Raw genomic sequence first — 19,604 nt, 5'->3', positions numbered from 1 at the left:
TGAGTTAGGGAAGTTGGGTGGGGGAAGGGGGTTATTGACTAACTGTCCTGCTGGTTGGGCAGCTTTTCCTTCGTACCTGCCTGGTGCCCCAGGAAACCAGAACTGTAACCTCTGGGTGCTAGGCAGGCAGACTTATGGGATACAAGCTCCTGGTGTCATTCCTCCAGGTTCTGTTGAAGGATTCTCTCCAGGACTCTGGGCAGGTGCCCTCCTCTATAAAACAGCTCCCAGAAAACTCACAGTAGAATTCTGCTAGGCTGTTCTCACACTGTGTCTCAGAACCAAAGGGACCTAGGAGTTATTTGATCTGTTCCCTCAAAGAGGGATCTGCGGCCCAGTATGTTTGGGAAATCCATCCCCCAGGGCTCCTGTAGAGTGTCAGTCTCCATTAGCGTAGGAAGGGTTATGAAAAGCTTTGTAGGAGATAATAACTGAACTATACAAACTTGTCTGACCAAAGAAATTTGGTTTGTGTATTCTGAGACAGGGTCTCGCACTACAGCTTGGGCTGGTCTGGAACAGAAGGCGCTTGCTTGTTAGAGGGCATAGTTTGGAGAAGGTTGCCCTAAAGATGTGGGGAAAAGCTAAGTGGGAAAAAGGAGAACTGAAAGAGAGGCAGAACTGCCAGTGCCTCAAAACTGCCTTCCTGACATCTGGCTCAGGGGGAGGTTGGAGCAGACTAACCAGGGGCCCTGCTCTATACAGGCTAGAAGCCAGCCTTGGCCTGCCTGCCTTTTCCCTGGGACCTGTTCTTCCACTGTGGCCTGGATCTCCTTGAATCTTGCCTTCCTTGCTGCTCCAAGGCACCACCCACCCACCCCCTTTTCCCTGACCTTGTCGTACCCTCAAGGTACACTTCCTTCTGTTCTCTGGCTGCCACCTCTCCCCTTAAGCAAGTCCCGGTTTTGTAGGAGACATGCCCGGTCCTGCACTCTCTTCTGAACCCCAGGAAGGCAGGCTAGCTAGGGAGAAGCTCACAGGCAGGGCTGTACGGACCCCTTTGCACATCTCTCTTTAGGAACAGGTCTCTGTTGCCCCGGCCTGCAGAAGCCCCTCAGTACCAGGTTACCCTGTACCATTAGTCAACCTGGATTTCCAGAAGAGGGGAGAACTCTCTGCCTTAGAACTGTACATAACAGGAGAGCCCTTGGCCTTATAGTTATGCTCTAGCCATTGGCTGTGATAGGTAATTGTGTAAACCCAGTGGCCTCTGATCTAGAGGAACAGGGAATGGCAGTGGCTTGTGGGCAGAAAGCTGGAGTTTCTTCGGGCCTGTGTTACCTCTCTGGGTTGGGGACACTGTAGTGGTGTACATATGCCTGGCCAGCTGGAGGCCTGGCTGGGAGGTCCAACTGTTGAGGGTGGGAAATAGCAATGCATGCTTACTCTGTTGGATAGGGTGGCTGAGGGGAGGAGCCCCTCTTCAGTACCCCTGATCCCTGATCCTTGTCCCTAAATCACTTTAGCCCAGGAAGATGCAGGAAGTCGCAGAGGCTTCCAAACTGACTCTAGTCAGGCTCAGCTCTTCTTCCTTTGCTCTTGGGGCCTGAAGTGTGCATTGGGAGGGGGATTAGAAGTAGGTGAAGTGATTCTTTTTCAAACAGAAGTATCTTTGGGAGTAGAGAATAAAGATCCAGAAGTTGTCAAAATGACTCTTGGATTCTACAAAGTAACAGGCTTGGCTGTGTCCATTGTCTGCCACTAGCTGGGCTCTTGGAAACAGGGAAATCACTGTATGTGAGTATGTGTATGTGTCTAAGAGAAAACAGTTGAGTGCAGGGGCAGGAAGGGACAAAGAAACTTACTTGACATCAGGGCTGCTGTCCCATGAGTCTTGGAGACCAGTGAGAACTATTAATACATCTCTGTGTCCCTGTCCCATACTCAGCCTGAACTAGTCTAACTGTCTGCCCAGGGCTACTGAGTTGCACAGTTCCAGGTGGCGACATTGCCTGGCCTACAATACAAATGCACTGTGGTATTTGTGCAGTGTTCTGGTGCTGGCTGTGCACCTGTCCGAGAAAGGAGAGCACCTCCTCACTGGGTAAAGAACAGGCCTTGGGGGATAGGGTGGTCAGGGTGGGGAAGGACTGATAATGGGCCCCTTTAGGGACTCCTGGATGCTTCTACTCCTGTGTGTGGAGACTCAGACTTCCTTAGAGAAGGGTCTAGGTGTGAGCATGGCCGTTGGCCTTTCTGCCTTGCAGCCAGACTAGTGTAGCAGGAGCCAGGTGCCTCCCCTTTATCGACATGATAGGAGTCTGCACTGGGTGTTGGCGGCTGGCTGGTGGCTAATGGCTGCCGCTCAAACAGAGATGACTCTGAAGTTCAGGGGAATAGGGGATGGGTCAGAAGGGGCAGCAGGCCGATGCCTTCCTAGACCTCCCTATAGGTGTCATCTCTGACTCTGAGGTCTGAACCTGGGGCTGGAGAAGAGCAGGGGTGAGAGAAGGGCAGAGAGGAGAGCCCATGGGCTATATCTGGGGTGGCAGAGAGGTCAGGACCTCTGCTGTCCCCGTTCCCCACCCACCTCCCGGGCCTCAGTTTCTCCTTTTGGTAGCCTGGGGATAATGCCATGTGTGCTGCCCTCACCTGGGAAAGGAAGGATGAAGGATGAGGCCGTGCCCCAGGCACTGGAGGGAGCCAGGGTCTTGGAGCTCACGAGGGTGGGTGGAGATGTAGTGAGGATGAGCAGGCAGATGGGGTGGGATGGGGCGGGGAAGCTGGGGGATGGAGGAGATGAGCCGAGGGGAGAGGGAGGCATGCCGCTGGTATGTGCACAGGGCTGGAGAGAGAGTCTTGTTCTGTCATCATCCCCTGAACCAGTCCCCAAGAGTCACGCACACCGTGTCCGCAAACACACGGAGAGAAGAGGAGAAAACGGCAAGAGGAGGCGTGGAGGTCCCCGTCTGGCCCAGACAGGAGACAGTCACCTTGATTTGGACCCCCATTTTCAAGTCCCCTTAAGTTTTCTTTCTTTCTTTCTTTCTTTCTTTTTTAAAACAAAATTCCGTATCAGTGACATTGTTTCTTTTGGCACTGACTTCCAGAAAAACAAGAGGGTTGCGGAGCGTGCCTGCCTGCTTTCCAACACTCCCTTGGGGGGCGGGGGCTCTGAACCAATACACAGCAACACGTGTAAGAAAACCAGGAAGGAAAACTGAGTTTTATAGAAACTGGAATGAAACTGACCAGCGTAGTTTCATTATCCAAGCTAAGCGGAAATGCAAAAAAATCAAAATAAAAAGTAAACAAACAGCACAAATGGTAGACGTGAGTCCCATTTCCCTAAGTTCTTTCCTTTTTACTCCGAGTAATTCAGGTCATCAGAAACCCCAAGAGGCCTGCCCCCCCTTCCCACCCAGTTTCCCACCCTCAGAATGGCCTCTGGGCTCTGCCCGGCCCCCTCCCCCCTGCCCTTCTCCAGCACAGCTCCAAGGACTGCGGTCCCAGCCAGGGATGTCCCTCTCCCTTGCATGTGACAAAGGGGTTCAGTGAAGCAGGTTATTGGACCGTGACTGGGGCTGTCCAAGGTAGGGCAAAGATGGGGAAGTGGTGGCTCTGGGTACCAATTTTACATCTAAGACCAAGTTGCCCTGGATGGGGGGAGGGGAGGAAACAGGGCTCATTTTCACAAGGGCTCAGGCTCCTCTCCCTGCTCCTTTCAGGGCATATTTCCTGGCTTCTAGGGGCACAGTCATGTTGGCAGGTTCCCCTGGGAGCCATTGTCTCATCCTTCCCTTTCTTACACTGTAATCCATCTTGGAATCTGAGTTCTGGGGACCTACTTCATCTTTGTGCCTGTCTTGGGGTTCAGAGCCTTCCTGTCCGCATCCAGGGCTGACTTCAGTGATATGCTGGATTCTCTGGGGGTTCAGGGGTCCAAAGGGCAAGGGAGGAGGAGAGGCCTGGTGTGGCAGGGGGGAAGGTGAGTCAGGGCAGACATCTATGTGAGACATGCTGGGATCTAGTAGGCCTGTTCCAAAGAGCTCAGAGCATTTGCAAGACTGTGTTGTTTCCCAGGGCTTGAGCTGCTCTTATGGCTGCATCTTAGAAGCCAAGGCCAGGCCTTGAACTCTCCTGGAGTACCTGTTGTTGCTCTTGGAACTCTTCTGAGGGGATCAGGAGGGAGGAGGTGGGGAAAGGGGATAACAGCAGGTGAAGGGTGGGACCATGGAGGAAGCCATCAAGGAGGCCAGCTGGGGCCAGAGCCACAGTTCTGCCTGGCAGTGTTATCAAGCTCTGTTGTGGGTGAGTAAGAGGAGACATGGATACTGAGCCACTGGCGTGTGCAGGGCGCTTTAAAAGTCCCAGTCTCCTCTGCAGGTTCACATTCCTAGAAAGGCCAAGCCAGTGATAGGGGTGCAAGGTCTGGCCTGGAGGGCCAGAGGCAGGAAAGCCTGAGGTTCTTCTACCAGGAGGTCAAAACCCTCTTTTTGAACTAGCAACATCTTGGTGGCCTTTGTCCAGACGCCGTGGGAACGGGACCCTAGTCTGGGGTCCTTGGCATGGGTGGCCTTGAAAACTCCAAGTTGTTGACTAGATCCCCTTCATATTCCTCCTTAAGAGCTGGCTAGAGCTGCACTCCTTGAGTTTGCATCACACCCCCCCACACACACACATGCAGGAGGATTGCCCAGAAGACCTGCCAGGACTGAAAAAGCCCCTTCTGGTGGCCTCAGTCACACCCGTCCTGAGTGCTGCAGTATGGGTAGTAGGGTTCTGAGCTCCTTGGAGTTCCTGCTGGGGCCACCCTCACCTCCTCCATTAGATCACTCCCATAATTCTATCCTTGCTGCAGCCCCCACCTTCCATAGAGAGGGGCTGCGGTTAAAGTGGCACAAGCAATGCTCAAGGCAGGACTGGCCACTGGGGGTCACCAGGGCAGGAAGAACAGCCAGATCTAGGGACAGCACCAGGCCCTGGTGCCTGTAGGCAACAAGAGTGGGATCATCAGGTGCTGAGGGCTCTGGAGCCTGTGTCGTGTCTTACTCTTCCAGGCTTATCACTACTGGAGAAGAATCAGCCAGGACATGTTCACTCAGGACAGTTTTGGAGAGCTGCTTAGAGATGGGGAAGAAAGACAAAACAGAAGGAGAGAGAAAGACAGAGAGAGATAGAGACAGAGAGATAGAGATACACAGAGAGAGAGAGACATACACACAGAGAGAAACACCTAGGGCTTAGACTGGTATCCCCACTGTCCTGCAGAGTGTTGGCAAGAGGTGAGCATCAGGAGGCAAAGCGATCGGGCCTAGGAACCTGGGTCTGCAGGAGTTCACACACCCCTCAGGGCTTACATAGCTTCAGGGTCCAGGAAAGGACTAAAAGTGGGCAAGTGACCCTGTCTGCGCCCCCTGGGGATCACTTCCAAGCAGCTCGAAGCTCACTTTGTCTAGAGCCCTCCACTTCTGCCCCAGCATCTCCTCCCCTGCTCTGAGCCCCATGCCCACCCCCACAGGCCACTTACTTGCAGGAGAGCTGGTTGATGCCCTCGATGTAGTAGCACACGCCTCCATTCACACAGTAGGACTTGGCTGTCTCGTTGCACTTCCGGGCGTGCCCCGACCACGACGACAGAGTGGTGCTCACTGGAGGTATGAGAGACACGTGCTAGTGACCCAGTGAGACCACCTCTGGGCCCAGGGATCACTTCCTTCATGTTCTTTCCTGTTCCCATCTCACAGCTGGAAGGTCGCTGGGACCTACAGGAATGCCTGGAGGTCTAGGGAGGTCTTGTTGGTGGGCAACAAGGCAAAAAGGAAGCCACAGCAGACCATCCGCCCTGCGTGATTCTGCTTTCACACTCTTGGCAAACCTACAAAAGCCAGGGGTTTTCTCACTGCTTCAGAGGGGCGGAAGAGAACAGAAAGAGCTTCCTTCGTTGGACAAAGGCCTGACCTCTCCTCCACTCTGGTCTCCCTCCTGGGGGTGCTCCACTATAAAACCAGTTGCTGATGTAGGGAATGGCTCAGGGGGAGACACTTGCATCCATTTTCACTGCTCAGATTCTTACGGTGGGCCAGGGGGCTCATGGGAATGAGGCCTTTTGGATACTGTCATTTTCTGAGCTCTGGGAAGGTGTGTATGTGGGGGAGAGGGACATGTGGGCCTCCTCTCTTTTCCCTCTTGTTTCCAGAGCTTGGATGTTATGAAGGCCACTATGTCCTGCCTCTAGAATTGTTCAGGGTCTCCTTCATGTCCCCACACCAGACAGCTCCCACCTTGTTAGCTGTTGCCTGTGGAGGGAGCCTTCAGACCTTGGCCAGCCTAAGCTATAAATCATGAGGTTCAGGAGGAGATATAGCTGGGAGACGGTGGGTGGGAGGGCAGGGAACAGCTGGGATGTGAAAACTGGGTGGGAGAAAGGCTGGGCTCTCAGGCTGCTAACCCAGGCTCACATCTGATTGATGAGGCTTGCCCGAAAACAGTGGGAATAATGAATGCTCTGCTCCCTCAGCAGGGGACAGTGTCCAGAAAGCTGGCTTTAAGTGCAAAAACTTCTTTTGTAAGGCAGTGTCCCGAACTGGCTCTCCAGGATGCGCTGCCAAAAAAGGAGTCCCTGCTCCCCTTTTGTGCTCTGGGGCTGTAAGGGTCTCTCATTCCTGCCCAGTGGTGGTCCCTGGACTGAGGTGTCCCACTCCACCTTGGCTATCCTTATCTCCCCTGGGGTGGCAAGCCTCCATTCCTCCCATCGGCAGTGGGGAGGAGGGGCGAGGAGGAGGATGGGGCAGGCAGGCGCTTGGCACCCTCAGTGTTTAGACATGTAGGGAGACAGATGGAGCGTGGGGGGCTGGAGTGTACACACAGCCCTGCCTCTGTATATGTCTGAGGAGCTCGAAGATAAAACTCGGCGGGCAGGGCCAGTTCCCACCCTCCCTTCTCCCCCATGCCTGTTGCAGAGTTGGCATCTCAGGCCCCACCCCTGCTGAGGTCTCCTCTAGGGCTCCACCGCAAACCCAGCTGGGACCCACATGCTGGCCGGGCAGAAGAAGCTTTTACTGGTGTTTGCTCCGATTCTGGGTCATAGAGACCCAGGAAACTAAAGAACGGGACAGAAAAGAGACACGAGTGAGGTGACCGCGTCTGCAAGTTACAGAGTCCAGCACAGAGCAGATCCTAGAGTGGAGGGCATAGGGGTTGCCTCACCCTTTGCTTACACCTCGAAGGAGGAGTGAAGAAAGAGAATGGCGGAGTGCCGCTCTAGAGCTGCAGTTGTGTATTCCTGCCAGAGACCATGTCCCTTGTGAAAGAACACGTCAGCACCCAGGCTTGACGTGAGCAGATGGATGTGAACCACAGCCTGGGGCCTCCCAGGGGCCTTGGCTAAGCCAAAGGAATTTTGGCCTGGACCTGCCAGGCCCAGCCTGGCTCCTCTGCAGCAATGGTGGCAGAGACCTCCTGCTGTCATGTCTTCATCGTTAGTGTGCTAGGCTGACTGAGTAGTGGACAGCAGTGAGGACGCTAGGACGGCAGGAACGACCGAAGAGAGACAATGATGGCCTTGTTGTGGTATACTGAGTCTGGGTTGCCATATCTTGGGGTTGATGCCAGGACTCCAGAAAGGCAAAAAAGGAGCATGGTGGGCACACTAGTCATGGAGATGTCAGGAAATAATGGCCGCAGGCCTTCCCACCTCCTCTGTCATGGTAAGGCCTTCCCAAGTCACTTTAGCACGGCTGTCCTGGTGTCACACAGCACACAGCAGGGTGGTGTGTGCACCACAGCGGTGTCATCACGCTGGTCTGGCACTCATAGGATCCCTTGTGAACACATCCGTAGTCCGCCACTTTGAAGGTAAGTGGGGGAAGCCAGTGTGTTCAAACTGGCCTCCCAGCTCTCTGTCTCCACCTCGTCTCTGGTTTTCCCTATGCCTGTGAGCCCCAAGGTCCTAGAGAACACCTTTCATTTCTTCTTTATTCTTTACTGCCTGCCGTATATACCTCCAAGGACTACCACGTCTGCCACCTCAAGACACTTGATTTATGCCTCCTACTTCCTTCCCTGGTCCAGGTCATTGTCACATTTTCCTTGGATGACCTTACTTACTGGTCTTCCTGGACACCCTTGCCTTTGCTCTGGCCTTATTGCTAGAAAGCTGCCACAGTGGTCTTTGAAATATGTAAATTGTGTCAATCCCTTCCATGACCACGGCTCTTTAGCGGTATCCCTTTGTAGTCAGAATAAAGACCCCGTCAGTTCTACTCTGGGTCTCATCACCTGACATTTTTTGTCGTTCATCCTGAGGTGACTACACTCATCTCAGCTTTTCTAACAAGCCAAGTAACATGCTGTCCATGACCTTTCAAATATCAGTGTCTCAGTGCAACCTCTCCAGGCTTCTCAAGATGGCCCCTCATTCTTTCTGCTCACTGAACAAGCTTCTGCTAGTAGTATTTATTGCAAGCTGATTAAGGAAACAAGTGTGCCATTACTAGTTCTACCAGTAGAACCAACGCTCCTTGGGGTATGGCCACATCGGTCATGTTTCACTAAACCCCACCATCTAGCCAAATGCCTGACACAGAATAGGTGTTTAACAGAGCAAATGAGCAAACACTTATCTGATTTTTGTTGTTGTTGTTGTTTTTGAGACAGGGTTTATCTTTGTAGCCTTGACTGTCCTGGACTCACTTTGTAAACCAGGCTGGCTTCAAACTCACAGTCATATGCCTGCCTCTGTCTCCCAGAGTGCTGGGATTACTGGCATGCAACATTTAGCCCTGACTGCTTATCTGATTCTTGAGGGGAAGCCCTCTGCTGCTTCCCTGGAGAAGGTATCTCTTGTATATTGTATGGATGCAACACCTGTCAATTAAGAAACCTGTGAGGCAGGAAATAGGTGGGACATCGGCAGGCAGAAGGGATTCTGTGATAGAGCCAGGCAAGATTCAGTCAGCAAGATGTGAAGAGGATGGATGCATGGTGCCTGAGCCCAGGTAACCAGCCACGTGGCAGAATTTAAATTCGTATAAATGTGTTATTTTAAGTTATGGGCTAGTCAGAGAGGAGCTTAGCTGTATGGCCTAGGTATTTATAAATAATGATTGAGTCTCATAAGTTGTTATTCTGGAAGCTTGGGCATAGGAGGAAAAACCTTCCTACAAACTCTTTCCTGAACGTAGTCCAGTGTTCTTAGCCTGGTCATTGATACCTTTTCTGCAAAACACCAGCTCTTCTCACATGCAAATACTGCTGAAAAGTTATTAGGGATGTGAAGTCAAAGCCACAACGAGACACCACTTTATACCTACCAAGAGGGCTAGAATGGTGGAGCTGGAAAATAACCAGTGGTGGAGAGGATATGGAGGTACAGAACCTCAGGGCACTGCTGGTGGGAACATACAGTGGCCCGGTTGCTTAGGCATCTGGTCAGGGAGCTCTCACAAAAACTAAAATCCCCAGGGTTACCATGCACTCAAGAAATTCCACTCATGGGTGTATCCTCAAGACTGACACGTGTGTGCTTACAAACACCTGAACATGAATGCCCTCGGAAGTATTATTCATCAGCCCAAACGTGGAAATGATCCAAATGATTCAACAATTCAAACCACTAAATGGATGAATAAAATATAGTATATCCACACACTGGAATATTATTTTACCATAAAAAGAATGCACTCATACATGTTACAACATGGATGGGCATTAAGATATGTTAAGGCCACCTATTATATGGTTATATTCATGTCCACTGTAAGTTAATCCACATGGGCAGAAAGCAAGAGTAGTGGTTGTGGGATTGAAGGGAGAAGTGGGAAGTGCTGGCTAGTGCACAATAGGGTTTTGAGGTGATGATGAAAATATTCTAGAATTAGTGGCGATAGTTACATAAGCCAGTGACTATACTAAAAACCACTGAATCATACTTTAAAAGGGCAAATTTTATGGTATGAAAATTATATCTAAAAAGTTAATTAAAACCATGCCCAGAAGGGGAAAACCTAGGGAACAGTTGCCATGAATGTCTTGGTGCAAGCTTCTACACCTTCCGAGGAAGATGAACGGGACAGAGGCTGAAAGTGAGCGCTGGATGACTCTCTGAGGCCCGGGCTGCAGCTGCTTTTGCTCTTTTGAGCATGGACAAACTTCTGCCTCTCTTGAAGGTCCATTGCCTTGAGCTAGTCTGCTCCCACCTTGCTGTGCAAATATCTTCTTTTCACATGGCTTAGGTCTCCATCCGCTTCTATTTTGTTTGTCAGGAGCGGCACACACTTTCAGGCCTAGGACTTTACCCCCCTGCCATCTGAGGTACTATGCTGTCACCAGGGCTGAGCCTCTCTGAGCTCAGAGCAGGGCCATGCTGACTACAACTTGTGTGAGGGTGCGTGCTCACGTGTGCGTGCGTAGAAACCACCTACCCTCTGGCCCAGAGGCCTCGGTAGATGCCCGCAGGCCTGTAACACCTCATGTCAAACCTGCCTGCCCTGCACCTGGTATCCTGAGACAGTCCTGGGCTCCCTTTCACTTGGGACAGGCTGCTAGCTTCTGTAAGGCAAAAGGGGGTTGCGCCATGCAGACTGTTTTGTTACAAGCTCTGTCTGTATCTGCAGAATCCTTTTCTCTGTCAGCCCAAGAGAGGTTGGGAGTTCCTGTGAGACCCAGAGCTGTCACTTCTGGAGGGCCTGCTCTCATCTGGGAGGGAGGATTATGGCTCCACCTTAATGGAAAGGTAGGTAGCCATCCAAGAGTGGGACGATGCCCTTTGATGCTCTAGCCCTGTGGCCCTACTCCCCTGGAGCCTAGGCGGGCCATGCCAACCCACCTTGGGATGAGTCATTGGGGGTAGGCAGAGCTGCCCGCTGCCCGCCCTCCACCCCCTCCTCAGGGTGTGGTTGCTGCAAGTGTGCTGGGTTTCACCGGTAAACAAGGAATCTATGCACCTCTGCCTGGGAAAATGGCCGTGACCAAGTTCTCCACATCGAGTAGTCTTGCCAGCCATGGACTGGGCAGAGCAGCAGAGAAGGTGTGCATGATGTGTGTAAGGATGTGTGTGTGTGTGTGTGGTATTGGTGAGGTGCAGAGGCAGTCTCTGCAGCCAACTCAGAATCCTGGGAGTTTAGAGGAAGGTTAAGACCAGGTAGCTCAGCCTACTAGGGGAAAGCTGGGGGACACAGAGCTGGAATCCGTGCAAATCTCTGAGTTCTTTCTACCTCCTGGACCTCTGCTCTCATGCCAGGCTGCAGCGACAAAAGACACTGAAGCCTTTGGGCAGCTGGGATTCCAGCTCTGCATGAGACTCTGTGCTCACCCCAAAAGGAGCACTCTCTGCTTTCCAAGCCTGTCAAAGTCTGGTAGGCTGAGAGGGGGCATTCACAGTCTGGGGCTGGGGCTGGGGCTGGGGCTATGTGGTGAGGAAGACCCTTAAGACCCTGGGCCCTGTGTGGCAGAGAGCGCAGCTATGGTGTTTTGAGTGGGATCACCTCTTGCCGTAGTTAGATGGTGGTCCCACAGGGCCATCGCCCAGGGTGCTTTGCCTCTCTATAGCCCTTCTGCACAAAGATAAGCCTGGCAAAGATGGTGCCCCACCCACCTGAGCACCACAACAGGGCCAAGTGTGCCTGTGACCTCATCAGGACGAAGAGGCCCCAGCAGAGCACAGGGGCAGGGGCTGGCTGAGGTTGGAACTCTCTGGGGCAGGTGCCTCCTTCTGCCCCTCTCCCTCAAAACGGGGAGGTGTTAGTTCATCGTAGGCAACCAACCCACTCCCAGGTCTTGGGCTCCTTTCCATCTGGAGACAGATGGATGACCTTTGGACTTCCTGTTTTCATGAGCCAATGAGTGAACTTTCTTAAGGTCGGTGTAAGTTAGATACTTATCAGTTCTAGCCCAGAAAGTTTTCATTAATAAAACAGGAAACCCGAAGTCCAAGGTGGGTCAGAGGGTACATCCCGCTCTGGGGCAGCTTGAGAACCACCAGATTGAGGCACCCATCTCTGTCACCTTCTCAGGCCAGGACCAGGAGGAGACCATAAAGGCCTTGAATAGCTCTTTTTTCTTTTTAAATTAAAAGATGATATTGAAAGCTGGGCATATAAACACAATCCTTTAATCCCAACACTTGGGAGGCTGAGGCAGGTGGATCTCTGTGAGTTCAAGGCCAGCCCGGTGTACACAGTGAGTTTTCTGATAGCTAGGACTATGCAGAAAGACATGTCTCAAAAAACCAAAAAATAAAATAAATTAAAAAAATTAAAAAACTGAAATTCAGGTTTTGCACATGGTAGGCAAGAGGTCTCCCACTGAACTACATTCCTAACCCTAGGTTGTAATTTCTTTAATATAACATTTACCAGCTACCTATTGGGAGGCAGGGATTGTGCTAGGCCCTGAGGCCAGAGTAATAAACAGGCCCATGGAGTGCCAGACCAAATTTAGTCATGACTTCTACACTGTAGAGCTCTATCAGTAACAAGCTGTTTGACTTTGTGCAAACTCTGCATCCTTTCCAAGCCTCTCCCAAAGAATGGTCCATGAGACAATGTAGATAGGGTCTGGCTCAGTAAAAGTCCATGTGACCAGGGGGACTTCCAAGGAAACAGCATCGTCTGTTTCCTGGGGATCCCATGCTGGGTGGTCAAAGCACAGAACAAATCCAGCAGCAGTATGGGGGTTTAAGACTAGAATTCAAGAGATGCCACCATTGTGGGTCAAGATGTAGCCAAGGATCGGGTGTGGACCCAGAGTGACTCTGCAGTGAGCAGATGGTCATGGAGGAAGCCTGCCTGCAGTCTGAAGGGATATGGATGGGGTGGGGAGTGAAGGGAAGTGGGGTCGGATGGAAAGGGAGCACTCGCTCCGCTGAGACTCTATGGGAAGGATGTGGCTTCAGGAAGGCACTGAAAGAGGCCATTGTGCTGACGCATGTGACTGGGGATGAAGCCCGAGCCACGGCTGCCCTTGAGATAGGGATGGGGCGGAAGGGACAGGTATGACAAAGATCTAGAAAGCAGATCTAGAAAGCAGATGCCCAGTGCGTGGAGACGCAGACTTCTGGGACACGTGGCATGAGAGCCCAAGAAGCCTGAGGCTGGGGGACAAGGTTTCTCTCTTGAGAATAGGGCGGACGGGAGCTGGGATGACCTGTGGCCTGGGCAATGCTGCAGGTTCCTCTTTAAATCAGGAAGGCCGTGCCACGGTAATGTAGCCAGGAGCAACATACACAGGGTCAGAGCCCAAGCTAGGGCAGGTTTGGTTGAACAGCAAACCTTCCGTGGTAGGCTCAGTCTGTAGGTGCTCAGCTCTGGCGGGGAGGAGAGGTGACTTTCTAGGCCCCAAACAAGGGCCTGAGAGAACAAGGCAGCAGCATTTTGTTCTCTGTTCTGAGGCTGCATCAGACCCTGAGAGCCAGCAACTCAAACAATTCTGAGGCCCTCTTTTGTAAGTCTTCAAAGAGGGCATAGGGTCTGTGAGAAGGTCTCTGACATCCCTAAATGGAGGCTGCCCATGGGTCCCAGGCACTCAAGCCTCCTACCCCCTGGCCTGGCTCAGGTGTCCAACAATGCAACTGGCAAACAGGCAGGCAGCTCACACCCACCTCAGGCCTGTCTCTCCCCCAGCTTTGCTCCTGACAGCCCAGCCTCTCATAATTGCCTTCTAAAAATATCCTCCCCCCCACCTCTTGATTTCAAAATATTTAGTTTTCAGGGTATTTAAAATGAGAGCTGGCGGCTCTTCCAGGCCCAGATAACAAAACTAAACATTTATGCTTTGACTGCGTTTCTCTGAATCAGCTGAGATCCTGGGTTTGATATGCAGCAGCAGGAGGGAGGGGGTGTGTGAGTGCAAGATAGATCATGTGCTGGTCTCCTGAGGGCTGAGGGGCAGCTGAGCCACTCTGCCAACCCCTCCCCACCCACCCAAGACCCTTCCCTCTCTTGAGGGATACCTACCACTGTTGACATGGAGCCGGCCCCTCACGGTGTCCTTCCCAAGGATGTTCTCAGCCTCACAGACATATTCCCCAGCATCCTCCACCTTCACTTTGTTGAACTGTAGACGAGAGTTCTTTCTGGTTTGGGAGAGGAAAGAGGGAGAGAGGTGTGAGCCAGGGCTACCGGAGCTTATCGGCAGTCACCAGCTGGTCACCTCACAGCACCACAATGGCTGTGGAGGTTGGGGGAGAAGAAGGTCCCTCGGGCCAGCCTTTTCTGGAGTGCAGGCGGTGTGCTGAACCCTGGAGCTGGGGGAAGACTTGAACCCTCAGGCCATCATAGGGTCCATCCAGCCACAGCACGTATGTTCTCAATCTATGACTTCTCACATCTTTTTTGCCCCTCTGCTGGCTTGGTTTCTTTGTGTCATTTTTTTTTTCCCCTTTGGGGAAGAATGCCAGGCCCCTTAGGAAGTCACACGGCCACGTCTCTCATCCCCAGCTGCTTTGGCTGTCCATAGGAGTGGCAGATTGTCACTGTCCAGTGTTGTGGTTTGAATGTATCCCCCAAAGTCCACTGGCCCCCACTTCCCCACTGCAGTGGTGCAAGCAGGTCATGAGGACACATGGCATTGAAAAGGTCCCTCTACCCTTGATCTTGGGGTTTTAGGCCTCTACAACCATGGGCCAAACACATCTCTACTGTTTATAGGTAAACCTGTCAGGATACTCTGTCAGAGCAGCAGCATGGACTCTGACTCCAGATACCTAGGAGAGAATAGCTTCAGTGGCAACTGCACCAGGGTACCAGCCTAAATCTTTGGCTCTGTCCTACCATCCACTCAGCCTTGCCAGTGAGGGGCCCTCTGAAGCCTCTCCAGGGGATTTGTTTAGTTCTTCCCACAAATGTATACCAAGCACCTCCCACGTGCTGGCAACCACGCACTGCAGGGTCCGCAGCCTCAAGGCCAGTCAGGGTGTGCTCTCCTTACACATGGGGAAACGAAATCTTACAGCACTCTTGGGTTACTGGGTCAGCTGAGGTCAGTGAGGAGACTAGAAGCCAGGGCTGGCTCCTTCATCTGATCTCTCACTTGAGTGATCTGAGGCTAGGTCCTAGCAGCCCCTGCTCCATGCCTTGACTCCAGAAAACTCTGCTTCTTTTTGAAGTCCCGACCAAACCTTTGCTTCCTTCTCAAAGCTTCCCTGCACCTACTCTGGGGTGTCTTGGCTCTGGGAGATTCTGTTCATAGCTCCCAGCCCTTCCTGCATCTGGGGTTCTCTGGGGTCCAGAAAGTGATCTGGATAAAGCCAGGGACTGCAGTAAGGACACAGTGTCTTTACATGCTATGCCCTCCCCTTCTTTTTGGTGGCAGATTGAAAAACCAGATTCCTTGTACATGCACAGTAACGGCAGGGTAGAGCCAAGCCGCCATTGCCCTGCCTGAGCTCTAAGGATACAAAGGAGAGCCACAACACTGTTGGGATAAGGGATTGCATGGGGGATGGGGGATGGGGAAAAGGGAGGGAATAGGAGGAGAGAGCAATTCCCTCTTGGTTTCACTTTTGGAAGTTGGCCTCTTCCCAAACATCTCCCTCCCACATTCCCATGAGCTTGCTGCAGACTGATGGACCTGACTGCTGTGGTGACAGCCTCACCGATGTGGTGACAGTGGCTTGACTATATCCCCTGCCCTTCCTGGTCCATGCTGGTTTTTTCCCTTGGGTTTGTGCCTGCCCACAACCCTCCTCTATCAATAGGGGTGGTGGTAGGGGTGTCAGGGCAGCTGAGGGCAAGAGAGTTTATGCACAGGGGACCCAGAGCCGGTCAGATCTTCATGTTCACCCACAGCTGCGCTCAAAGGAGCTTTCTTCATAGGAAGCATCGAAGGAGCAGCTCTGACTCCCACCCAAGGGTGCATGAGACCAGGATCAAGGAGGGTAGGTCTTGGGATAAGGAAGAGGAGATAACAATTCTCAGGTGGCAGGTATAGGTGTCTTGGTTCACTGGGGTCTCAGAGGTCTCAGGGAAGTGGGATTTGGAGCTTCCGCTGAGGATGGGCCCGGAAGTTGCTGGGGTTCTGCACTCTCCTCATTCTTAGCTCCATCTGGAGTCCCTAGGATTCAGGGTTGTCTCCTTGCCTTCCTGGCAAGGAGATGTACACTCCTGCTGCCCGATCAATGTGCTAAGCCAGGTCTGCCCCTGCAAAGGGTGCTGTTCCGCCCTCCCTAGCCAGTTCTCTGCTGGCAGGGACAGGATCTGGGCAGCCCTGCGTTTTCCTTAGTGCCTGCCTCCCCTGCCTGCCTAAGGGGCCTGTCCCAGCCTGCCCCTCATAAATAAGGGAGCATGAGGCTCTGCAGGAGAAGGACTGTGCCTTGGTCTTGGGGGGCAAGTTTTCTCCTGGCTCAGGAAGGCTTGGGTGACACTGCAATCTGGCAGACACAGAGACAGTCAGTCAGTCAGCCCCTGTCGGGAAAACGGTCTCTGCCAGCAAACAGAGATGCCAAGACTGAATGTAGCTCGGGCAGGGAGGGCACGAGGGACTCAGGGAGGAAGGACAGAGAAGGGTTCATCAGAAGTAAGGATCCTAGCTTTGTGCCTGGCTCTGGCTCCTGTGAGGTGTGTGCAGGGGTGGGGGGAGTGGGAAGTATGGAGAGGTGGCAGTGGCAGTTCTCTTGGAGTCACTTTGTGGGGACCTTGGTCACAGATAGTCAGAAGTTCCCATCATGGCTCACTTCTCCTCAACCAACAGTTTAGTACTGGGAGCCCAGGGACAGGACAGGTGGGACAAGGGACATTTCAGAAGGCAGCACATGGGGAAGAGGCCACAGCATTCTTCGGACTCAATGGTCTACACTTAGGGAAGGACCTGACTAGGCCTTGTCTTTGGATTAGGCCACCCACGTATCGGATGAATCTGAGGCTTAACCAGGAAGTAAGTTGTTTAGAAGGGTGGCCCAATTGATAGGGTTCCCTGCTCAGCCTCTCGACAGGGTGATCTCACACCCAGGAGAGGAGGGCCAGCCCTGGGAGATTCTTGTCAGCTCCACACTGAATATGGATCTCTGCTTCCAGGCCTACTGGGGAGCAGGGGGATGAGGCAGAGGTACTCCTGTGAGAAAGAATGATTGATTACTCAGTGATGAGATGCTATCAGAGTGGACATGAGGTGATCGATTGCAGGGCTTGGGGATAGTCCTACATTATAGCATTTGATCTGTGCCTTGGAGGGCTTTGCCAGAGATAAGAGGGGCAATTTTCCAAGTACAGGGGACAGCCTGGGCCCAAGTCCAGGGTTGTGAAAGGAAAGACCAGGGTTTGGGCCTGTACTAGGGACAGATCAGCAGGGTGGTGATGTTTAGGCCAGAAAGGACTGGGAGGGCCCCAAGGCTGTCAAATAAGGAAGGGATGATGAGGGGTCATGGTCTGTGTTGGAAAGTTCATCTGTTGCAGTAGGAGATGGAGAACTAGAATCATAAACAAAATGATCCAGAGTCATCAATTTTTCTCCCCTCTGGAAAATAAGTGGAGGCTTCCCCCTCCACAAAAACAAAACAAACAAACAAACAAAAAACAAAAAACAAAAAACAACAAAGTTGGCTTTTTGGCAGGGGTCACAGCTGTCTTGTTCACCCAGTGAATTTTGAACCTGCAGCAGAGTGCTTGACAAACAGTCAGTACTCTATACCTACAGGTTCTCTACACTAATTCACAGAGGAGTCTGTGGCCCAGGAGGTAACCAGGAGTACGGCAAGAGAGGATAACAGGGCGGGAGGCGGGGAGGGCAGATGAGAAACATCTAGGACAGGGAGGTTGTATCTACCTGCAGAGATGGCAAGGGGCATGTGTTGGGGGGGGTGAGGTGGCCAGGTGTGCACAGCTGAGGACCACCACGAGGAGCAGCTGGGTGAGTGAGGGTGGGGTGGGAACACTCTGAGTCAGAGACTTCCTGTCAGGCCTCAGGATCGGTGTTTGGGGCTCAGCTGGTAGCACAGTGTGGAACAAGCCTAGAGGTAGGGGTCTGGGGTCTCAGAGGTTTAAAGCCCCAAGAGGGTGACATCACCCACTGGTGGGGAGGGAGAGAGCGGTGAAGCTGAGGTGTAGCCAGCACCAGCGGAGCATGGGAGAGAGGTGTGACTCACAGGAGAACCGAGGAGAACCCACTGGGAGAGGCATCAGCCCTCACTGTACCAAGCGCTGCTGTGAGGCCTAGGTTTGGGAGCCCAGAGGTCATAGGGTGGAGTGGGCTGAACTGGCTGCCTGGGGCAAGGCAGTGTGGACAGAGAATGAAAGGTGTACAGCAGGGGGCTGAGGTGACGGCATAGTGGTGGAAGAAACAAGGCAGACGGGGCAACAGCTGGACGAGGGCAGGACACAGCAGTCGGGAAAGCATTCTGGGAGAGGGATGGGTAGGATAGAGTTTGTTACGAGGAAGAAGGAGAGAGGTCAAAGTTTCCAAAGAAAGGCAGGAACTGGTGGTGCCTCAGCAGAGTGGATTGTGTGTGTGTGGTGTGTGACTGTGTGAGTGTCTGTGTCTGTATAGGAGGGGCTTAAAGGAGTGTGGTGGAAGGTCTGATGGGACAGGGATGGGCATATGGGGACCATATTTGGGAGTGGTGCAGAGAACAAGGGCCAGCACCCTCCCTGGACTTCATAGACTCAGAGAACTAGTGGAGAAGCTAGAGAGAGAGATGGCCCCTCCAGCCTTAGCTCTGAGAGTCCTGTGTACTTTTCTTTCTAGGCTGGTACCAAGACTATAGCAGGAAAAAGGGTGTGTGGGGTTAAGTAGTTAGACTGAATTTCTTGCCAGTGTTACATAGACAGGGACACATAGGAAACCTAACCTGAATCTTCTCACCTCTCCAAATACTGTATTTTCCTTATGAATTAGCCTTCTTATGGGAAAAGACCTCTCCTCAAATCCTGTGTGACTTTTTGCCTGGGCCACTTTCTGTCTTTGCCTCAAAACCAGTTCTTTGGTTCAGGTCTTGGAAGGAGAGAGGAGGCAGAGCCTATCACCGGACCCTCACTTTTCTCAGGTTGCAGGGCTCTGAGGTGTAAGGGCAGCCTGAGCCTGGACGTCCACCTAACACTTTCTGTTGTGAGGTAGGCTGATGATCTCGAAAAAACACCTTTGTGTGTGCTTCGTGCAGGGTTAGGAGAAAATGCTGTCTCCAAAGGGGGTGGTTGGAAGTGACTCTGGGGGTGAGGGCAGAAAAGGCTGAGAGGCTTCTGAGAGTTCAATGTCAACCTAGACCCCAGAGTCGACAGAGAAGGGTTGGGATAGAGGTGTGTTTAACGGCAGACAGCAAGGAGCTGCCTTCAACTCCTTGGCTCACCTGGCACCTCCTGCCCCGTGAGTGGATGGATGGGTATATTCCGCAGCCTGAAGCCTCGGGGAGTGTGTAAGCCATGTTCCTGAGATATTCACTCAGGACGACAGACACTTCGTCTTCATGCTACCCACTTACTACACTCAAGAACAAATGTCATGAGACCAGTCCTTTTTCGTCTTATGTGGCTTCCGAAAGACTTTCTGGAGACAGAGGTCTTTCACCTCAAACTGCCAGATGTGGGATCTCTCACATTTGATGGTGGATCTTCTGACAAGCAGGACTCTGCTGCTAAAGATAGCTGGGAGTCAAATGGCCTCCAATCTTCATGCAGACACGTAAATTATTTCTTCTTCTTCTTCTTCTTCTTCTTCTTCTTCTTCTTCTTCTTCTT

General features: G+C 52.4%; 1 protein-coding gene across 5 annotated transcripts in view; it reads right to left on the bottom strand.

Moving 5' to 3' along the window:
* Nucleotides 1-19,604, bottom strand: part of Nrg2 (neuregulin 2) — a 180,368-nt gene that overhangs the window by 20,641 nt on the left and 140,123 nt on the right. For 4 of the 5 annotated variants that reach the window (XM_055625713.1, XM_055625714.1, XM_055625712.1 and 1 more), the window contains exons 3-4: nucleotides 13,896-14,014; nucleotides 5,471-5,591 (exon numbers count right to left, since the gene is read on the bottom strand). In XM_055625713.1, coding sequence (XP_055481688.1) covers nucleotides 5,471-5,591; nucleotides 13,896-14,014 — 240 coding nt within the window. The remainder of the gene's footprint in view (nucleotides 1-5,470; nucleotides 5,592-13,895; nucleotides 14,015-19,604) is intronic. The other variant, XM_055625717.1, reaches the window with a different exon arrangement.

Source organism: Psammomys obesus, unplaced genomic scaffold (genome assembly GCF_907164565.1).
Source record: "Psammomys obesus unplaced genomic scaffold, mPsaObe1.curated_primary_1811, whole genome shotgun sequence".
Classification (NCBI taxonomy): domain Eukaryota; kingdom Metazoa; phylum Chordata; class Mammalia; order Rodentia; family Muridae; genus Psammomys; species Psammomys obesus.
This window is presented reverse-complemented; position numbering and strand designations above follow the sequence as displayed.